The sequence below is a fragment of the Eptesicus fuscus genome, chromosome 3, assembly GCF_027574615.1.
Source record: "Eptesicus fuscus isolate TK198812 chromosome 3, DD_ASM_mEF_20220401, whole genome shotgun sequence".
NCBI classification, from domain to species: Eukaryota; Metazoa; Chordata; class Mammalia; order Chiroptera; family Vespertilionidae; genus Eptesicus; species Eptesicus fuscus.
The window spans coordinates 28,745,960-28,767,619 of NC_072475.1; the positions used below are offsets into that span (position 1 = coordinate 28,745,960).

The following is a 21,660-nucleotide window of genomic DNA, read 5'->3' on the forward strand; positions in this document are numbered from 1 at the left end:
TTAAATGTAAGACAGGAAACCATAAGAATCCTATAAGACTCCATAAGCAGCAGAACAGCAGACATATGTCATAGCAATATCTTTACAGACACAGCTCCTAGGGTAATGGAGACTAAAAAGAAAATAAACAAATGGGACTACATCAAAATAAAAAGCTTCTGCACAGCAAAAGAAACTATCAACAAAACAACAAGAAAGCCCATTGCATGGAAGAACATATTTGCCAATGATATTTCAGATAAGGGTTTAATCTCCAACATTTACAGAGAACTCATACAACTTAACAAAAGGAAGATAAACAATCCAATCAAAAAATGGGCAAAGGACCTAAATAGACACTTTTTGAAAGAGGACATACAGAAGGCCAAGAGACATATGAAAACATGCTCAAAGTCACTAATCATCCAAGAGATGCAAATCAAAACAACAGTAAGATACCATCTCACACCTGTCAGAATGGCTATCATCAACAAATGACAAGTGCTGGAGAGGATGTGGAGAAAAAGGAACCCTTGTGCACTGCTGGTGGGAATGCAGACTGGTGCAGCCACTGTGAAAAACAGTATGGAGTTTCCTCAAAAAGTTAAAAATGGAACTCCCATTTGACACAGTAATCCCACTTCTAGGACTATATCCCAAGAAAACAGAAACACCAAACAGAAAGGATATATGCACCCCTATGTCATAGCAGCACAATTTACAATAGCTAAGATTTGGAAACAACCTAAGTGCCCATCAGCAGATGAGTGGATTAAAAAACTGTGGTACATCTACACAATGGCATGCTACACCACTATAAAAAAGAAGGAACTTTTACCATTTGCAACAACATGGATGGAACTGGAGAGCATTATGCTAAGCGAAATAAGCCAGTCGGAGAAAGATAAATGTCACATGATCTCACTCATATAATGATCAACATAATTTGATGAACAAGAATAGATCCAGAGACAAATGGTGGAGTGTGGGGGGTGGGGTGGCGTTAGAGAGCAACCAAAGGACTTGTATGCATGCATATTAGCATAACCAATGGACACCGACACTGGGGCGGTGGGGGCTTGTCCAGGGTGGGAATGGCTGGGGGCAGAAGGGTCAAGTGGGGAAAAAGGAGACATGTAAAATTTTAGACAAAAAATAGAAAAAGACAACCAAGCATGAGGATATCATACATTCTGTGGATTTATTCATTTTATTACACCTCAAGCACAATTCTCAGACAAGCACAATTGCCTATTGAACTTCTCTGATCCTTTGAGATGAAGTTAGCACAAGTGTATTATGTTTAGATTCCACTCACCCACAAGACAAGTTTGTTCTGAGTACCCTCCCTGAACATCTCTGGGGACTCAGATTGCATCGTTAGTGATTGGGCTACAAATCACTGCCTTTAGAGTTCTGTGTTGCAGACAGGACAGCTGCCGAGGGCAATGTTTCCTTTTGCAGCTCTATCTATGCCTGTGTGCCCAATGCTCATGACTGATGGACTGGACTTCATGGAAATCGCCTCGGGTATCATTCTTCTCTAGGTGCCATTTTTGAAAATCACGTTGGCTCAAGGGCCTAACTTGTAGTCCTACTCGTACATGTGCCATTGAATTCTTCCATTTTGTGTGCATGGGGTCTGTTAAAAAATGGACAGACTTCATTGTTTTTCTTGATAATACACCTGCAAAGCTCAATTTCTTTTTTAAAAAGCGTCATTAGATTCTCTATGTTCATGCAAGCTCTGGACTACAATTTCTTCTCCCATCAGTAATATGTGCTTTCCTAACTGGTAATTTCAAAATTAGTGATCTGGCCTTTAAAACATTTAAAGTTAAAAAAAAAATAAAAAATCTTGAGGTTGAGCTGACTAGTTTCACATGGGTTTATTCCAGATAATCAATCAATAATTTGAAAAGAATGCCTACCCCTGCAACCTTCTGAAGGGGTTTCACTCTCTAACATATCAATATTATAATGTTGACTCTCCTAATAAACCTGAGCATTCAAATTGTTTGTGTTCTTAACACCAGAATAAAACTACCACGTTTCTATTCATTGCAAAGTCAAAGCTGTCATAATCTGCTGGTATGTTTTTCTCAATGCCCTGTCAAAATGTTTGCTACGTCTGTCAAAATATGCCAAATTTATTTGGGACATTGGACATGAGCAGCACTGAAATCTTTCAGACAAATGGGGTTGGATGAACAACAAATACATAAAGATTAGAATGAGCAAAGTGTAGGGCAGAGCAGGTCTTTGCTACTAAATATGATAGATTCTGTTGTAAAAAAAATGATTGATGCTATCGGGACAGGAATTTATCAACACAGGTAAAATCTAACTTGTTATACAAAACACAGTATAGTAGTTTTTCAGTGGTTAGCAACTACTTTTTTTTGATAGCTAAAGATTAAAATTTGTGCCAATTACAGGTTAATATAGTTGTTAGATTTCATCATACTTTGTTAATTTCAAGGTAATATTCCAAATTATTGTGTATCTATTTCAAATTAATATGGATACTTCCAAGCACTCTTGGAGGACCTTCTGAATCCCTGAGATCGTATTTTAGCAAACATAATGAAGTAGAAAGGATGGAGGCTCATGCCTATCTAAGCTCCACAGCACAGAAGAGCACTTCTTCCTGTCCAGATGAGGAACTAAAAATCATTATGATGAGTATTCTCTTTATGGTGCATAGCCACAGAATTCCCAACTAATTAACTAAGAAAAAAATTATGCATTTATAATTAAAATTCTTAAGGTTTATTTTATACTAGAGGCTCGGTGCAAGGATTTGTGCACCAGTGGGGTCCCTCAGCCTGGCCTGTGCCCTCTCACAATCTGGGACCCCTCAGGAGATGTCGGACTGCTGGTTTCAGCCCGGTCCCTGCAGACCAGGCCGAGGGACCCCACTGGTGCACGAATCCATGTACTGGGCCTCTAGTATGCATATATGATCTTTGGTCAATCTCTTCCTGCCCGTCCTCTCCCCACTTCCATCTGAGATTAATCAGTCTGTTCCATGCCTGTGCATTGAGCATCTGCCCCCTGGTGGTCAGTACTCATAGTAGCTACTGGTCGAACAGTGGAAGAGTCGCTTAGGCTTTATATATATAGATGTAGAATTAAAAAGAAAACTTGTAATTTCGTTTTTCTTGGCACTGCTCCAATATTTAGAAAAAGCATGAGATCCCTTGGGATCTCCAGACAATGAAGTAGCAAAATCAGCTTTGAAAAGGAGCTGTGTCACTCAGGGGGAGGCAGGGAGAATTTTTTCAAACTAGAGGCAGATATGTGCATTTCCAAAGCCCTACTTCCCTGTTATTTGCAAGAAGAGTTAGTCTTGGGAGTCACCTTAGAGACCTGGCTTTCCCCACTCATAACCATACTTTTCATTGATCTCTAAGAAGAATTTTGTCCAAGAATGAATTTTCCTTCCTCCATTGTAATGGTATTCAACAGAAGCAATTTCATACTAAATAATGTAATTTGGTTGGAAGAATGGAGGGATAAAGTTACTCTGGTGTTAAATCCAAGCCTGACCAATTCCTTAAAAATTTCCTGTTTTGTTTTGTTGTTTGCTTTGTTTTTTAAAATAATGCTTTTATGTATTTTTCTTTTTTATTATTTTATTTAAGTATAGTTGGTATATAATCTTATATTGGTTATATTAGTTTCAGTATACAATTAGCAATGCGACATTTTTATACCTTATGATGTGATCACCCCACTAAGTCTAGTAATCATCTGTCACCATGTGAACTTATTTTTAAACATTAAATATATTAGCAATTTTAAGAGGAAAATCTCCCTTTTCATCCTATTCTCCTTCATGAGCAAGTTCAAGTCTCCAGTAAATGAGATGAATGCTTACCTCAAAGGCCCTCTGGATTTTGACAAAGTCGCCCACACTGAGCTGGTTTTCAAGCCAAGCTGTGCTGTGGTCTTCACCTTCTGTCCTCCCTCGCCCAGGCTCTGACCCCTTGTTCAACTCAGGTGCAGCACTCTGGGAACTCATAATGGCTTCACCTCTTTCAACAGCTTTCAACTATTTCTATACCTTTATTTTTTTTCTTCCAAAGGTGTCTTTGAAAAAAACAACAACAACCCAACTTAGCAATAGGATTTCAAATAAACATACATTTCAAGGCTTATAATAAGGAGGCAGAACGTTTAAGCTGAGTGGTGGAGAATGAAACCCTCAACCCCACTCTTCCTGAATTCCAAAGCTTATTTTCCAAGTCCACAGTCCAGTGGTTTTAAAACACCCCCTCCTTATACTTGGTTGGACCTGACTTGGTTAAAAACGGATAAAGCTTCTTACCCCAATGTTTATAGCAACGGGCCCAGAGTGCATCTTCTAATCCCCATTTCACACGCATTAGCAAGGCAACTCCTCAAAGCCTTGTTGGCTAACCTCGCGTCTATTAACATGTTGTGGTTTTAAACTCCCTTTTCTTGTCTGGAGACATTAGATGGGGCAGCTGCCAGTGTAGCACTCCCCTCTGCAGGCCACCTCCCAGCAATGCCCAGTTGTTTCCTCTGTTCCTGCTGCTTTTCTATGTTTCCTGGCAACCAACAGAGAGCCAACTACAACTTTCCCTTTTCTCCTCCCCCCAGCCCCCTACTAACAACTGACCTGAAAGTTCAAATATACAATGAACATGCTGAATTTTTTTAAAAGGACAATTCAGCCCGCTCACTTTTCATTAAATTTTATCACCGTTTTATTTAAAGACATCTTTTATAAATACATTTTCTATGAAGCATGTCATGTATTATAAAACAATATGATTAGACAAAGAAAAGAGTGTGACGTTCAGGAATTGTATGTTTTGCACTTAGAAAATGTTTGTTTGTTTGTTTGTTTTTTTTCTTATTTCATAAGAATCCATTCCTTGTATTCTCTTTGCCTTGGTTTCTATGTATGTAAAATGAAGGTGGGTTGAAAGAATTTTCAATTCACTGAAAATCTGATGAAAAACATAGCAAAATATAATATGATAAACCTTATGATAAAACTACTCATAGTACCATCACTGGTTCAGCTTCTATTAATGAAAAAGGGGAAGGTGAGAGGGAAATGTTGACATTTTTAAAAGTATTTACCATGTGCCAGGCACTACAGGAAGCACTTTGTATTCCTTACCCAGCTTAAGCTTCACAACAACCCTACAGGCAGATAAGCTCAAGATCCCCACTTTGTAGATGAAGGGACAAAGCAAATGCCAAAGGCCACACAGTTAGTAAGGTGTGGAATACAGCAGCCTGCCTGGCTCCCTCTTCCAGAGGCTGAATATAGATGATGCCCTCTCTGCACCTTATTTTCATCTCTGAAAAGCTGTCACTAAACATTCTCTAGGTCCTTTCCACTCTGTCATCCTATGAGCTGTGTTCACAAGGCTAATGGTAGCATGCAGTACATTTCCTACAAGGCAGAGAAGGAAGCATCCTACACACATTCCTATACCAGTTTTAGAAAAATAAATGAGATTTCATTTATGCATTTTTAATTCATCTATTTCTCTGTCCATCATTTATTCCAAAAATCACTTATTAAAAACCTACTCTATGTCAAGTCCTAAATTGGATCCCGGACCTACCCAGAGGGGTTTATAGCGTTTTAGGGATGATTACCTGTCTAGTTCATCTTTCAGTCTAATCCCAACCTCTTGCTGTTTAAAGTATTGAATTGAGAAGGATTTTGAAATCATATCTAGGCTCACAGGGAAGAAAGGCATTATAGATTATAAATGTGTATCACGGGCACAGAAAGGCAAAAGGGACATGTCTACCACAAAGTTCCCTGCTTTGGTTTAGCCCTTCACGTAAGTTAGGAAACCACTTTTAAGCCCTAATGTTATAAACGCCCCTAAGCAATCTCACATACGAACAAAATTTACCTTATACCATCCTAACTTGTAAATTAATAGTAGTTTAGATCAGCTGAATATGTCCCATAACTGTTTGCAAAATGTTTTATCGTAGCATTCTGGAGAGTTGGGCTTTGCTCAGTAAGGGAAGCTGCAGAAGAAGTAGGTTTCCCACTGGTTGATGATGCAAAATTCTCTAATTATTCTTTTTTAAAATATCTTTTATTGATTTTTAGAGAGAGAAGAAGGTAGAGGGAGAGAGAGAGAAAGATTGATGTGAGAGTGAAACATTAATTGACTAGTTCCTATACATCATCAGTAGCCCGCAACCTGGGTATGTGCCTTGACTGGGAATCTAACTAGCAACCTTTTGGTGCCTGGGACGACACCCAACCAACTGAACCATTATTTAAAGACAGTCAAACTGCCTGAGCTATTTAGCCTTCGTAAAGATGCAACTCTAAATGTTTTCATTAGTCAAAACAGGAAAATAGAATGAGCAGCTAACAAATTACTGTAGAAGTTAATCAATTGACACCATTTTCTTTCTGTAAAATCATGGCATCAAAAAATAGTTCTTGATTGTAAAGCCATAAATAACTTGAAACTACTTTGTAACTGTGTGGTTCATTTTCAGGTTAAATGCTCACAACCCTGTAAAATCCATAACTAGCCTCTTGGCTCTGCTGAAATGTATCTTCTTGCTTGTCATAAAGCAATTACGATTTTGTGAATATCTGCACGTGCCCGCTCCAATGCTAGGCTGTTTGGGGAATGGTGTCGTGATGGAGACAATCTGTGCTCTCAAGGAGTGGACAGTTTAGTTGGAAAGAACGCTAACAAACCAACCAACACTTGCTCCCATCGCTTTTAGGGACAGGCCAACACTCACTAGCATACTGGAGAGCTAAGCACTCAAGAAAACAAAGCAAACGGATACATCCACTCTCCTTTGCTTCCTTTGGAACCTTAGGCCTGATGCACTCTCCCCATTGAATACACACTCCCATGTGTGTCTTCATCACAACTCCCCAGTCCATCCCCAAAGCCCTGCTCTCTTTTTCCTCAGTAATTTAATCTCATCGACATAAATGTGGGCCTCATCTTTCCTCTTTTAGGTTAGCTTATTCTTACTATCATTCTTCATCTGTGCCTAGAATTCTCCCAAATGCCTCCTCATTTTAACTGAAACCAGCTTCCTCATATCAACCCCATTTCCCACCGAACCATCCCAAGTTGAGGCTGCTTCTTATCCCAGTCCATGTCCCTATGGACCAGTAGAAGGGTGACTTCCCATGGTTTCCTTTTTTCTGGAACATGGGCCTTCCCAACATGGGCCAGTGACCAAACCTCCTCTCCCCAGGCTCTTGTTGTTGTTGTTAGTCCTCACTTGATTTTGAGAGAGAGAGGAAGGGAGGAATGGGGGGAAGGGGAAAGAGAGCAACATTGATGTGAGAGAGAAACATCCATTGGTTGCCTCCTGCATGCACCAGACCGGGGCTGGGGATCAAACCTGCAACCCAGGTACATGTCCTTAACAGGGAATTGAATCCAAGACTCTTCAGTGCACAGGCCAATGGATGCTCTACCACTGAACCACACTGGCCAGGGCCACAACACAACCTCCTCCCAGAGCCTGAGGGAAAGAAAGCAGCAGCCCTGCCTTTGGCAGCTTCTAAGCCCTCAATAAATATTAGTTTCTTTCCTTCCTTGTTCCTGATCCTCCTCCCAGTCCGAATTAATTACTCCTTCCCCTCTGCAACCACAGCATTTTGTTTGTACTTTAACCACAGCACTTTTTCTTTCTGCCTTGAAATATAATTAGTTTCCTGGGTATCGCTCTCTCTGACTACATTAACTCCCTAAGAACAAGGACAATACCTCACTGACGCCTATAGCCTTACATTGCCCAACGCAGAGCTTTGCATAAAACTACACAATGGAAAGCAACGTGAACTCATTTGCAAAATAAGATGGGTGGAAAGTGAAATTCACCTATAGCTTTGAGTTTGCAGGGCAGAGTCCTGGGAATAGGTAACATTGAGCCAGAAACAGAGGCAGGATTCTGTGATTAAAAAAAAAAAAAAAATGAGGGAAACAAAATTTGAGAGTGCATCTTCAAGACACTCTTTTTTTTTTCAAATTTTTTTTATTAAGGTATTATATGTGTACATATCTTACCATTGCCCCCCCACCCCACTCCCATATATGCCCTCACCCCCCAGAGTTTTGCGTCCATTGGTTATGTTTATATGCATGCATACAAGTCCTTTGGTTGATCTCTTATCTTTCCCACCTCTCCCTAACCTTCCTGCTGTAATTTCAAGACACTCTTAATACACTATTCAAGCACTCTTGAACCAAAGCATTTTTTGTTTTTATACATATAATTTCTATGTAAGATGAAAATGTGTTGAGGCCCTACTCTGTGTCAGGCACTACGCTAGCACCAGAAAAGCAAAGATGAATGAGACACAGCTCTCTGTCCACCGTTGCTCAGAGACCCATAAAACAGTAAATGTTGGTTTTAAATTAATCCTGTCTTTTGAGAGAGCAGGTCCCCTGTTAAATCTTAGACAACACAATGTTTGCCTTTTTCTAACTTCTGAACAATTTCCAAAGTAACAAACTATAATAATAACAGCATTTCTCAGGTTATTCAAGTATTTGAACACTGAAAATTCATAAAATAATGATATCCTACAATAACTAAATGTGTAATTCTGCAATAAATGACTTATCATTTACTTTAAGTTCTAGTCTAAGCAAGGAATGATGGCCAAGTTTAAAAATATATGGAAGTGGAATGTAAAATTGAGAAAATCCCAATTATGGACTTAAGTATTTCTAACCCATTTGAAAAAGGCCACTGTGGTTTTATCAGTAGACAAATAGGATCCACTAAACAGAATATTGAGAATCAGTGCTTGAAAAATATCCCAAGTTCAATCTTTTAATGCAAATTCTGGTGGGTCTTTCCAACAGTTAATGACTCCTGAGCCCCTCTTTGCTTTAACAAATCCTTCTCTTTGAAATCCAGTGTCCATGTTCAAGGTCGCACTTGGACTTGCTTGTTGTCAGCCAGGCTTTCACTAGGGAGCCACTTTCTGGGCAATTACTCTGAACTAGGTTATCAGATTCCTTTATGTTGCCTCTCTGAGAGAACACTGTGTTTTATTCTACTTGAAGCTTTAAAACAGTTTGTCAAAGTCACCTTGATATTGAATACTTGCATCCATGTACAGAACCACTAAAAAAATAGTCATAAAATCATTGTATGAAAGGAGTCACTGAAAATCCAGTAAACACTTATTGATTTCCTCTTTGAAGAGAGAAAGAAAGCAGGTAGGTTGGAAATTAACAATTATTGAGTTCCGAGTATATGCCAAACACTGTATTAGGCACTCCCACAAATGTTATTTTATTAAACCTCGTGATATACCTGCAAGATACTTAATATTGTCGCCCTTTTTTATACTGATGATGGAACTAAACAAAATTAAGTATCTCACCCAACTTCACACAACTCATAAATTGTAATGTCATGCTATGGTTTCTGCTAAGATGTTACACCAATTTTTTATCATTTTAATTATCTTTGAAATCTTATAATCTGGGCACTAACAGGATCACCATTTTATAAATAAAGAAACTGAGGCTTAAACAAACTACATAATTTGTCCAATATCACCTAGCAAAAAAAGTAGAAAAGCTGGAATTCAAAACTTAAATTCTTGCCCTAACCAATTTGCTCAGTGAATAGAGCATCAGCCTGCGGATCAAAGGGTCCCAGGTTTGGTTCCCATCAAGGGCATGTAACCTCTGTTGCAGGCTCCTCCCCAGCCAGGACCCTGGTCAGGGCTCATGCAGGAGACAACCAATCGTTGTGTTTCTCTCACATGGATGTTTTTCTCTGTCTTTCCCTCTCTCTTTCACTCTCCCTAAAAATCAATGGAGAATATCCTCAGGCAAGAATTAACAACAACAACAACAACACACACACACACAAAAAAAAATCAAGTCTTCTATATACTCCATAGTATAAAACCCTGTACAGAATAATCTGCTGAACATCATCCAGTTTGGGAGCTGAGATGTGTCAACAGTGAGGACACAATAAAACATAGCTCAGGTAATAAAGTCAAAGGAGCTCAGAATTTGGAGTCAGAATACCAGGCTCAAATCTTGGATGTCTCACTTTCAACCTATAATCTTGGGCAAACTGACTCATTTCTCAAAATGAAGATAGTAATAATGTTGACCTCATAGAATGGTTCTAAAGGTAAAATGAGATAACATAGTGAAAGCTGTCTGTAAATTATAAGAACATTATGCACACAAGTCAGCATTAATATTAATGCACAGTCAGAGAAAAGCAAATTCCTCCAACTCAGGAGATCAGGTAGGAACTCACACAGGGATTGGAATATTGTAACTGTAGAACAGAATGAGGCAAAATTAGCCACATCATGACACTTCATATTGAAGCCAGGATTGCATACTAATTTTTATTGCTTCTAGGGCATTCTAATATCTAAATCCATTCTGTATCAATATTTTCAAAGTTAGTTATTAATACAATATGTGTGTATGTGTGGTTTTTAATACTTTGAAAAATATTTTCTGTCTTAGAATGAGTCCAAGCTAATGGTAACCACAAAAGTCTTCCCTAAGAAGAACTGGTCTGTCTGGCATTATCTGAATCCAGTTTTAAAGACATCAGAAACAGCTCTTTCCCATAACCAAAACAGTGTCATTACGATCCGTCATAAAATGACTCTCTTAGACAGTCTGAGTGCCAAAATCCTCAGCATCAGTTGTTTTGTTTATAAAGCATTAAAAATTCTATTCTAGAAGGGAAGTATAAAATTTTAATTCAGTATGGACTCTCTGAATGGGTTAGCCTCAAGGAAAAATTATACATATAGAAAGACAGAGGGAGAGAAGAGATGTGTAAGAGTGTAGCTTCTCAGACACGTTGCCTAATGAGCAGGGGAGGAGAGTGGGTAGTCACAGTGTTTTGGATGAGCACTGATCACTAATTGGGTGACAGAGGTAATTTGGAGATGAAAATATTTCCGAAAGGGAAAAAACACAATGAGAAAAGAGCTCAAAGGTCAGAATCAGGAGACATGGATTTAAATGCAATCTCCACCATGTCCACATAGCTCGGGGCATATACCTTCCTTGGGCTTCACCAGTCATACATGGAGATAATTCCTACATGCCCACTTCAAATACTTGCTTTGAGGCTCAAATGAGATCATGTATATGAAAACATTTGCTAACTAGAAAGGGCTATGTAAATATCTGATGATTGTTTTATTCATTCATATTATAAAAATTTTATGTGACTTATCATGTGTAGGCATCACCCTGTTGATACCAATGATTATTAGTCATGGGTCTTAACAGAAAGGGGATAAAATTTGAAAAAATGAATTATATAGGTAAAGTATGTTATAGATAAAATACTATGTGGGTTCAGTTAAAGAAGACATTGCCTAAATAGAGCTAGTTGCTGTGGTGGATAGAGCTGAGATGGCTTTGGAAGAGGTGACATTGGACTTGGTATTACGGCTTGAATTTTCCCCAACAGTTCTATGTTGAAGTCCTAACCTCTGGTACCTCAGAATATGGCCTTATTTGAAACAGGGTTATGGTAGAGGTATTAATTAGTTAAATCATGATAAGGTTATACTGAAGTAAGGTGGGCCCCTAATCCAATATGACTGAGTCCTTATGAAAAGAGGAAACTTGTACATAAATGCATACACAAAGACAAAACGCCATGTGAAGAAGGGAGTTATGCGGCCACAAGACGAGGAACCACCAAAAGCTATGAGTGAGACCTGAAACAAATCCTTCCCTAGTCCCTCCAGCCTCCAGAACTTGAGGTAATATGTTTTTGTTTAAGCCACTCACTTTGTGGTACTTTGTTATGGCAGTCCTTGGAAACTAATATTGTTGGTTATATAGATATACTAGTACAAGAAAGACAATTCATGTATACAAATGTTTGTTATTAATATGTTTATTATTATCAAACACCGAGCTCAGTGCTTAGCACATTGTAGGCAACAAATAAATATTTATTGAATAAATGTTTTAATAAATAAAAAAGAGATTACAGAACAAGAAATGGATTGGCATCAAATTTTTAAAAATATATTATTATTGATTTCAGAGAGGAAGGGAGAGGGAGAAAAAGAAAGAAACATTAATGATGAGAGAGAATCATTCATTGGCTGCCTCCTACACACCTCATACTGGGGATCAAGCCCGCAACTCAGGCATGTGCCCCTGATAGGAAACCGAACCATGACCTCCTCATTCATAGGTCAATGCTCAACCACTGAGCCATGCCGGCCAGGCTCAAATATATGTATTTTTATGTGTTTCATACTTCTTCCCTTGGGCCAATCCTGTACTTACACACACACACACACACACACACACACACACACACACACACACACAATTAGAAAAATTTGCACTCCTGTGAAAAATGCTGCCATGTCACCTTTCTTTACTCTAAGAAAATCTATCTAGAAAAGTGAAGACATTTAAAAAAAATAAAAGGCAATAAAAAGAAATTCAAAAACTTGTAAAAATCAAAGTTGTGAGACAAATGCACTCCAAAAGATTGAAAGCTGTGATCCTGAGAGAGAGCAATGCCACAATAAATATTTCTCACAGAACACAGGGCTCCTGAACTGGCACTCTGATGAAAAGCCCTCAAGACCAAGGGCCTCCATTTCTCCGTGGCAGGAGCAGCAATAGTGACATTAATATCAGAAGTACACTCCTAAATCAAGTCCTTAAGTGCACTCATAGGGAAGGCATCTTGCAAATGCAGATGGAGCTGTTGCAATCATTGCCTAGACCAAATGCTGTCAGAGAAAGTGGATCTTAATTTCCTCAACATATTTTGGCTTTGTAATTCTCGAGATTAATTCTTGCCAATGTCTGAAAAAGTAAAAGAACACACACGAGGTCCTTTCAAGGCAAGCTTTTCAAGTGCAGTCTCGAATGAGGTGGGGAGTACACAGATGGCAGGATGTTGATTACTGTGTTCATGTCCACTACACATGTGCGTGTGTGGAGAGGGGGCAGTCAGCTCAGGATAAAGAGCCCCTCCACCTGCTGGGAAAATAGAGTGGTGGTGATGGTCTGGCTCACAAATTTACCAAGAAGGATGCTAAATTTAGGGAAGTGAGTCAGGTCTCCAACAAAGGAGATAATGACACAAATCTACAACAGCCACCAGCTGCTTGACCTTGGAGGAAGTTATTCAACTTCTCTGATTTCAGAATCTTCATCTAAAAATTTAAATCACATGATCTTTAAAGTCCCTTCCAGTACTTCATTTTAAAAAGAGGGGAGGGGAAAGTATAAGAATGCTGTGAGCTCCACAGTAAAAGAAAAGATGCTATGTCCCAGGTAATACAATTGTGGTCATACATGTGTAGTACCCAGGACATGATTTCATGAATGTGGACATGGTCAATACCTTTTCATGATGATGAATGAAATCATTATATGACCGACTAATGGATTTGTCAGTCAAGCATGCCACATGCTGAACCTTATGCTATCTATTCTACCTGCATGGGGATTTTGGTACTTGTTTCATAGCAAGTGAATTCTCTCAAAGGAATATAGTGTAAATATATTTGTTTATTCACCCACTCATTTCCCCATGCATTGATTGCTAGCTACTATGGGCCAAGCATAGTCTTATGCACTGGTGATATAAAGTGACAAAGACAGACTGGCCCCTACTCTCATGAAGCTTACGACCTAGTTGGGTGAGATAAATAAGAGAGGATTGCTATTCAGTGCTGTAAGAACAGTGATGATATGGATGCAAGGAAGCACATACAGGGCCTCGTAACCCAAAGCTGGAAATGAGGAAAGAAGATTGAAAGAAACCAAAGCTCTGATGGCACCCAAGTGATGATTAGGTACTTGCCAGATAGAATAGGAAGAAGAGAATTTAAACAGAGGACACAGTATGTCAAAAGATCTGCAGGGGACCAAGTTCATGGGGCATTTCTGGGGATGAGTAGTTTAGTCTGGAGGGTTCATGCAGCATAGGGAAGGAGGGCAGGGAGTTGGGGCAGGAGTCCAGCTGCAGAAGTAAGCTAGTCTAGACCATGACAGCCGAGTGGAGGGAGCCAGGTGTGCCTGCCGAGAGCACGGGAAGCATGGGAATTTTTAAGCAGAGGATGTAACAGGAAAAGATATACATTTATGGAAGATCACTGATGCCCAGTGGTTGTCGTCTGGGTAGGACAACCTCCCTTGGAGAAACCATTGGCTTTGAGATCATTTCAGCTTTTACACCTGGAGTCACAGCACCCCTCCTCCCACCCGGATGCCCATGACTGTGCCCACTCTCCAGGGCAGCCTGCATCTCATAATATTAGTTATCCATTTCTCCATAATCATTTGCGACAGGAAAGTACAGGAGCTTGAACCATTAGAGTCCTCTCATTTTCCTTAGGTCCAGTATACATAACCTCCTTATAATTCTTGGAGTTAATGTTTCAAGAGTGATTCTATAAAAGGCCAAATGCCACATATTTCTGAGGCTTGCAAAGGTGTCTGGATCAACTGTTAATCTTTTTTCTTCTAGCCGTCTTGCTAACAGTTTGGGTTTCTTCATCTCTTCTCTGCCTCTTCCTTGCTAACGAAATACTCATTTCATGAAGAACACCTTGTCCAACTCCAGGCAAGACAGCCTGCTTTTTTTCTCAGATTCCCTTACAGACAGAAATGGCCACATGACACAATGACACAATGCTGGCCAATGAAACCCTAGGTACGGGACTGTAGTGGGTCCGGAAAGGCTTTTGTTTTATATGGTAAAATAGGAAAGGAGCTCCCTTTTTCTTCATCCTACCCCGAAGGTGGACATCATGCCTGGTAAATGAGGGAAAGACTGCAAAAAATCTCTGAGAGTCAATGCTTGAGCTATTTAACCAACATCAACAACCGCCTTTCCCTAGATTTCTTATGTTTAAGAAATAATACTTCCAAATACTACCTAATACTTCCTAATGGATACAATTAGGAAGATGATAACATTTGTCTTGTTAGAACATACTAGAGAATATGCAAGGTTTAAGCAATAAATGAAGTTTTAGACTTAGGAGACCCAGGTTTCTGGGAATCAGCTAAGTGGGGTGTCCAATCAAGAATGGGCTTTGTATGTCAGAGTGTTTTCTATGTTGTGTATTTATGATGAAAGGAAGGAGATCAAGATGGGAGGGGCAGGGGGTCAGCATAGATCAGGATTCTGACCACCAATCATTGAAAAGTTACACCTGAAGTCATTTCCCTATGTCTGTGCTCTTTGTATTTTTGAACACACAGGAGGTAAAGGAACAAACAGGTAAGGATTGTTGTGCTTTCCTGTTACCTGGGAAGTATCTGCTGTGTATGGTGTTCTCTCTTAAGCAGGAAAGTAAAAAGCAAATAAAAAAAAATCTAGCTGTCTTTTATTAGTTAGTGATAGATAGAATTGTAGGCATCATCCTTTTCTAAATTATAAGGAAATTCTGATTAGCCAGGGGAATGCTGTAGTTGATGATTGTGCAGGTCAGCAGAAAGAACATCAATGCATAATTATACTATTTACCTTCTTTCTCTTCCTCCTTCATTTTAGGGGTAAATTATCTGGGGGGGAAAAAATGGTGGACAGGAGAACCAAGATGGCAGTGTAGGTAAACACCTGTACTCGCTGCCTCCCACAACCACATCACAATTACAACTAAAATACAGAACAACCACCATCCAGAACTGCCTGCAAGCTGGCTGAATGGAAGTCCTACAACTAAGGAATTAAAGAAGAGACTGGTAGGAGGTGTGGAGGCGCAGAATGGGCTAGTCTGGCACCCATGTGTGCCGCTTTTTTAATTGGGAGGGAGATCATCTCTATGAATGTGTCCCAGGAGGAGCAAGGGGTCCCAGTCCCACACCAGACCCCCAGCCCAGGGTCCCAGAACTGAGAAAGAAGTCCCTACGCAGTAAGAACTATGGGCTGGAAAAACCAGTGCAGGTTGGGGCTGAGTGACACACAGGCTGCTGGAGACCCAGCTGCTCCTCTTAAAAGGCCAGCACCATGAATTGAACTTACAAGCTCCTGCTTCCTCTGAGCTCCAGCACCAGGGTGAGGCTCTGGGGGACCCAGACATACATGAGGAGGAATTGGACTGTCTGGCATCGGGGCAGGAACTCGGGGACGGCTTTCTTCATTATGGAGATGCTTGCAGCGGTCTTTATCCCTGCACTGGGACCTCCCTGGTCCCAGGGCTGACTGGCAGTCATTTGTGTTTGCTCCGCCCTGGTGATTCCTTGAGACCCCACCCCATCCAATTTACAACCCCACTCAAGCTATGGGCTGCAGCTTTTGCATATGAATGACCTGTCCTTGCTCAGGCTAAAATCTGTCAAACAAGCTGCAGCTGGGTCAGGGAGCCCCAAACCTATCAATAAAAGGCCCAAGACCTGGCACCAGCAGCAGCCTGCCTTACTTCACAGCTGAGCCTTGTCTTGGCATTTACAAACCCAATACAAAGAGAAAGAATCTGTATCTCCTGCTGGGTGGCCCCAGGCAATGGCTGACTTTGCACCTCCCTGGAGACCCAAGAGCCAGTGAACCCAGTGGTCAGTGTGAGACCATACCAGATTACAACTCCTCACATCCATAAGCGACACACTCAAGGGGCAGACTCAGTGAGCACCAAAGCCCCACTGAAGCAAGTCCTGCTCCATAAGGGTGTCTCCTGCACAGTAGCTCTTCCACTAGTCGCAGTTGATCCCCACAGCCAATTGGCCTGGAGGTCAATTCCTCCCAGTGACACCAACAGCAATCAAGGCTCAACTATAAGTCTGTGCACCACAAAGGGGTGCACCAAGAGTGTCCACCTCAGGTGATTGGGGAGGCCGAGCCACTGGACCCTGTAAGACACTTACTACACAAGGCCACTCTATCAACTCAAGGAGGCTTAGCAACTTTCCCAATACATAGAAACAAACACAGGGAACCAGCCAAAATGCAGAGTCAAAGAAACATGTCACAAATGAAAGAAATCAAACTACTGGATATAGAGTTCAAAATCAGTTATAAGGTTACTCAAGAATCTTCTAGAAATCCCCAAGGGACTTAGTGAGATTTTCAACGGTCTTAATGATAATGCCAAAAAATGGAAATGGACCAGTTAGAAATTAAGCATACACTGACTGAAATAAAAAATAATGTACAGGGATTCAATAGTAGACTAGAGCAGTAGTCGCCAACCGGTGGTCCACGAACCACTAGTGGTCCATGAGGTCCAAAAGGTTGGCGACCATTGGACTAGAGGATCCCAAGAATCAAATCAATGAATTGAAATATGAGGAAGTAAAACACACCCAACCAGAAGAGCAAAAAGGAAAAATAATCTAAAAATATGAAGATAGTGTAAGGAGCCTCTGGGACAACTTCAAGCGTACCAACATCAGAATTATGGGGATGCCAACAAGAAGAGAGAGAGCAAGATATTAAAAACCTAGTTGAAGAAATAATGACTAAAAACTTCCCCTACCTGGTGAAAGAAATAGACTTACAAGTCCAGGAAGCACAGAGAACCCCAAACAAGAGGAACCTAAAGAGGACCACACCAAGACACATCATAATTAAAATGCCAAGGGCAAAAAACAAAGAGAGAATCTTAAAAGCAGCAAGAGAAAAGCAGTTAGTTACCTGAAAGGGAGTGCCCATACAATTGTCAGCTGATTTCTCAACAGAAACTATGCAGACCAGAAGGGAGTGACAAGAAATATTCAAAGTGATGAATAGCAAGAACCTACAACCAAGATTACTCTACCCAGCAAAGCTATCATTTAGAATTGAAGGTCAGATAAAGAGCTTCACAGACTAGAAAAAGGAATTCATTTTTCTAGCTAAAGGAATTCATTACCACCAAACTAGTATTATATGAAATGCTGAAGGGTATTCTTTAAGAAGAGGAAGAAGAAGAAAAAGAAAAAGATAAAAAATGTGAACAACAAAGTGGCAACAAATACATATTTATTAACAATTGGATCTAAAAATCAAATAAAAAAATCTGATGAACAGAATAAACTGGTGAATGGAATAGAGTCAGGGGCATGGAAATGGAACAGATGGATCATTTGCAGAGGAAAGGAAGTGTGTGTGTGTGTGGGGGGGGGGGGAAGATTAGACAAAGATCTTATATACATGTATGCATTACTTATGGGCACAGACACATGGTGAGGGCCTAAGGTAGGGTGGGAACTGGGTGGAGGGGAACTTGGGGGGAAAAAGAGAGACATCTGTAATAATCTCAACAATAAAGATTTTAAAAAAAGAAGTACAAATTGGCAATTACAAAGCAGGTAGTGGGATGTAAAGTATAGCACAGGGAATGTAGTCAATAATATTGTATGATACCAGGTGGGTACTGTACTTTATAAAACCCTAATATGTAAAGAGACTGAAAGGTGGAACAACCAAACAACCAGTCACTGTGATGTGCGCTGACCACCAGGGGTCATGCATGGAACATGGCAGGTATCGGCAGCAGGCAACAGGAACATGGTGGGAGTTGGCCATGGCAGGATGGTGGAGCAGGTGAGCGGGGGTGCCAAACCAAGGTGGAGTGCTTGTCGCTGTCATTGGAGCGAGCCTCTGGTCTGAAAATTCTTTGTTCCGGCATGTTGCAGTCCCCCCAGGTACTCGCACTTGCTGCTGGCACCAGCCCTGCTCGCACACGTTGCTAGCGCCGGAGCTGCCACTCAAACCCACTGCTGGCGCCGGCCCTGCTCACACCCACAGCTGGTACCAGAGCCGCTGCTCACACCCACTGCTGGTGCCCAGCACCAGCCATGATTGCCGGCCCCGATTGCCGGCCCTGATCACCCGAGGGTTTCTCCACCTCCCCCTGCTTCTGAAGGGCGATGGGGGCAGCAGCCGCTGCTCGCACCGCTTACAGCGATGCTGGCCCCAATGGCTCCACACCATCAGTGGGTGCTAGCTGCCGGCAGACAGGGGACTGGGTGCCACTGTGGGAGGGGATGGGCGGGGGTGCAGAGGATGGGCCGAGACCCACCCCAGTGCCCACTGCAGCCTCGCAGCCCACAGTTCCTTTCAAGGTGCACGAATTCGTGCACTGGACCCCTAGTAAGTTATATAAATGTCTAAACACTATGATATATACCTGAAACTAATATAATATTGAATGTCAACCATAATTGAAAAATAAAAAAATAAAAAAACACCTAAAATAAAAATAAAAAACTGTGGTACATCTACCCAATGTAATACTACACTGCTGTAAAAAGAAGGAACTCTTACCATTTGCAACAGCATGGATGGACCTGGAGAGAATTATGCTAAGTGAAATAAGCCAGTTGGAGAAAGATAAATATCACATGATCTCATTTGTGGAATATAATGAAGAACATAAACTAATGAACAAAAATAGAGCCAGAGACATAGAAGCATTGAACAGACTGTCAAACCTCAGAGGGAAGACAGGGTTTGGGGGGTGGGATGGGGTAAGTGATCAACCAAAGGACTTGTATGCATTCATATGAGCATAACAAATGGACACAGACAGTAGAGGGGTGAGGGCATGTGCTGGGGGGTGGTAGTGGCCGGGGAGAGTTCAATGGAGGAAAAAGGAGACTTATGTAATACTTTAAACAATAAAGAATTTAAATTTAAAAAAAAGGGGGAGGCAACATATATTGGAAGGGATGGAGAAAATAAGAGAACAAATATAGTATTCTGGCATTAGGAAAAGTAAATGAATACCTAAGTATTAATATTCCATAAATAGAGCTACCCAAGAACTACCATTAAGCAATGTAGGTCAGGCTATTTTGGTTATAAAAACAAGCTCACTTAAATAGGCAAGTAATGAGAGTTTGTTATATAGTGCAATTAAAAAAGGAAAGGGAGAGAAAGGGAGGGAGAGAGACTGACTCCTGGAGAAGTAAGAAATTACAGCACCACCAAATTTGATGTAATACTTCAGTACTGGAAGGACATTCTGGAACCCAACCAGGGCTGGGAATTCGATTATTTTATCTCAACAGCAGTCAAATGGATTTTCATCTAAATGTATCTTGAGAAACTCCCAGCATTTCTGCTTTTGTTTCTACACTACGTCTTCACTACAAACTGACAATTGACTCTCAGATCAATTTTCCCTACCTCATCCTTACTCAGTTTCTGCTTCCTCCCAATGTTACTCATGGGTGCCCTGTCTGCTTTATAGCTTCATTGTGTTTATCAGTTTCCTCTCCCACTGACAATCAATCTTAAAAATTCTCCAGTTTAGAAGCTGGAGCAGGAATCTGAAGAGGGTTGGCTCATCATAAATTGGCAATCCCAAAGATATCCACCATTAATTTTCTGCGTTGGATAAGGTTTCCATCCCTGTTCCAATCAGTGTAGCTGGGAAGGGTCACAAAGAAACAGCCAAGATCCCTTTCCTTCAGCAATGACGATGGATGAGGCAGTTTCCTTAAGAGAGGGCGTCTGGAGGAAACCAAGGTAGCTCATCTAGCGCTTCTGAGTACAGGTACCATCAAAAAAGGAGACAGGTAAGAAGTATGTTAATGAGTATATTGCTATGCAGAGAGTAAGTTCTACCCATATTCACAAAACCAGACACTGTAGGATAATTATAGAATCAAATAAAATATTAAATACATGTGTGAATAGCTGATTTGATTTAGAAAGATGATTAGTCTTTCCCTGCAGTGGTATCAAATGACTGGGTTTACTAGTATTTTCTCAAAGACCTTAGTAACACATGCTTGAAAAAGCTTAGCACTTTTGCTTGGAATAGAAATGTCAACCGGTCAAAATCATAAAAACTCTCAAAAACAATCTTTGGACAAAGCTTAATAAAAAAGAAAAAAGCATCCTATATAATAAAGAGGTAATATGCAAATTGACCGTCAATCCAACACACAAGATGGCCACCCCCATGTGGACACAAGATGGCTGCCACAAGATGGCCAGCAGGAGAGGGCAATTAGGAGGGACCAGGCCTTCAGGGGAGGGCAGTTAGGGACAATTGGGCCAGCAGGGGAGCAGTTAAGTGTCGATCAGGCTGGCAGGGGAGTGGTTAGGGGGTGATCAGGCTGGCAGGCAGAAGCGGTTAGGGGCAATTAGGCAGGCAGGCAGGCGAGAGGTTGGGAGCCAGCAGTCCTGGATTGTGAGAGGGATGTCCCTCGAGGGGTCCCAGATTGGAGAGGGTGCAGGCTGGGCTGAGGGACACCCCTCTCCCTGTGCACGAATTTTGTGCACCGGGCCTCTAGTAAACATTGTGAAGAAGCCAAATACAAATGCCAATCATGAAATAGACCACTATACAGACATCCCCCCCCCCCCCGAAATCTTAGCTCATTTGGAATTTAATCTATATAAATTCTTCTTTTTCAAATTCCATTTAGAATAATGTCTTGTTGATAATTTGTAGCTTTTTAGGCAATGTGCCCAGGTGAAGAGACATCTTTTCTGAAGCACTATTTGCTCTTATTTAGCATCTTTACAAAACAGTAACAAGCATCTTAATTATTTTATGGGGAATAAAACATTTCAGTACATTTATAAGGTAATGCTATTTAGAATCATGCTCTAGAACATTTCCTTTCTTCCTCTAATTTATTGTAGCTGAAAGGCATAGTATGAAAATTCATTTTTACATTCTTGTGTGTGTGTGTGTGTTTCAGGGGCTTCATCCCTCTTTTTTTAAAATAGTAATTTTAGCAT

The 21,660-nt window shown here is 40.7% G+C and overlaps 1 protein-coding gene across 1 annotated transcript in view; it reads right to left on the minus strand.

Annotated features, from left to right (window-relative positions):
- WDR49 (WD repeat domain 49) overlaps positions 1 to 4,006 on the minus strand; it is a 135,554-nt gene extending 131,548 nt beyond the window's left edge. The window contains exon 1 of the mRNA XM_008142369.3: positions 3,863 to 4,006. Within this exon, the coding sequence (XP_008140591.2) occupies positions 3,863 to 4,006 (144 nt within the window). The remainder of the gene's footprint in view (positions 1 to 3,862) is intronic.
- Between the last annotated feature and the right edge of the window lie 17,654 nt (positions 4,007 to 21,660).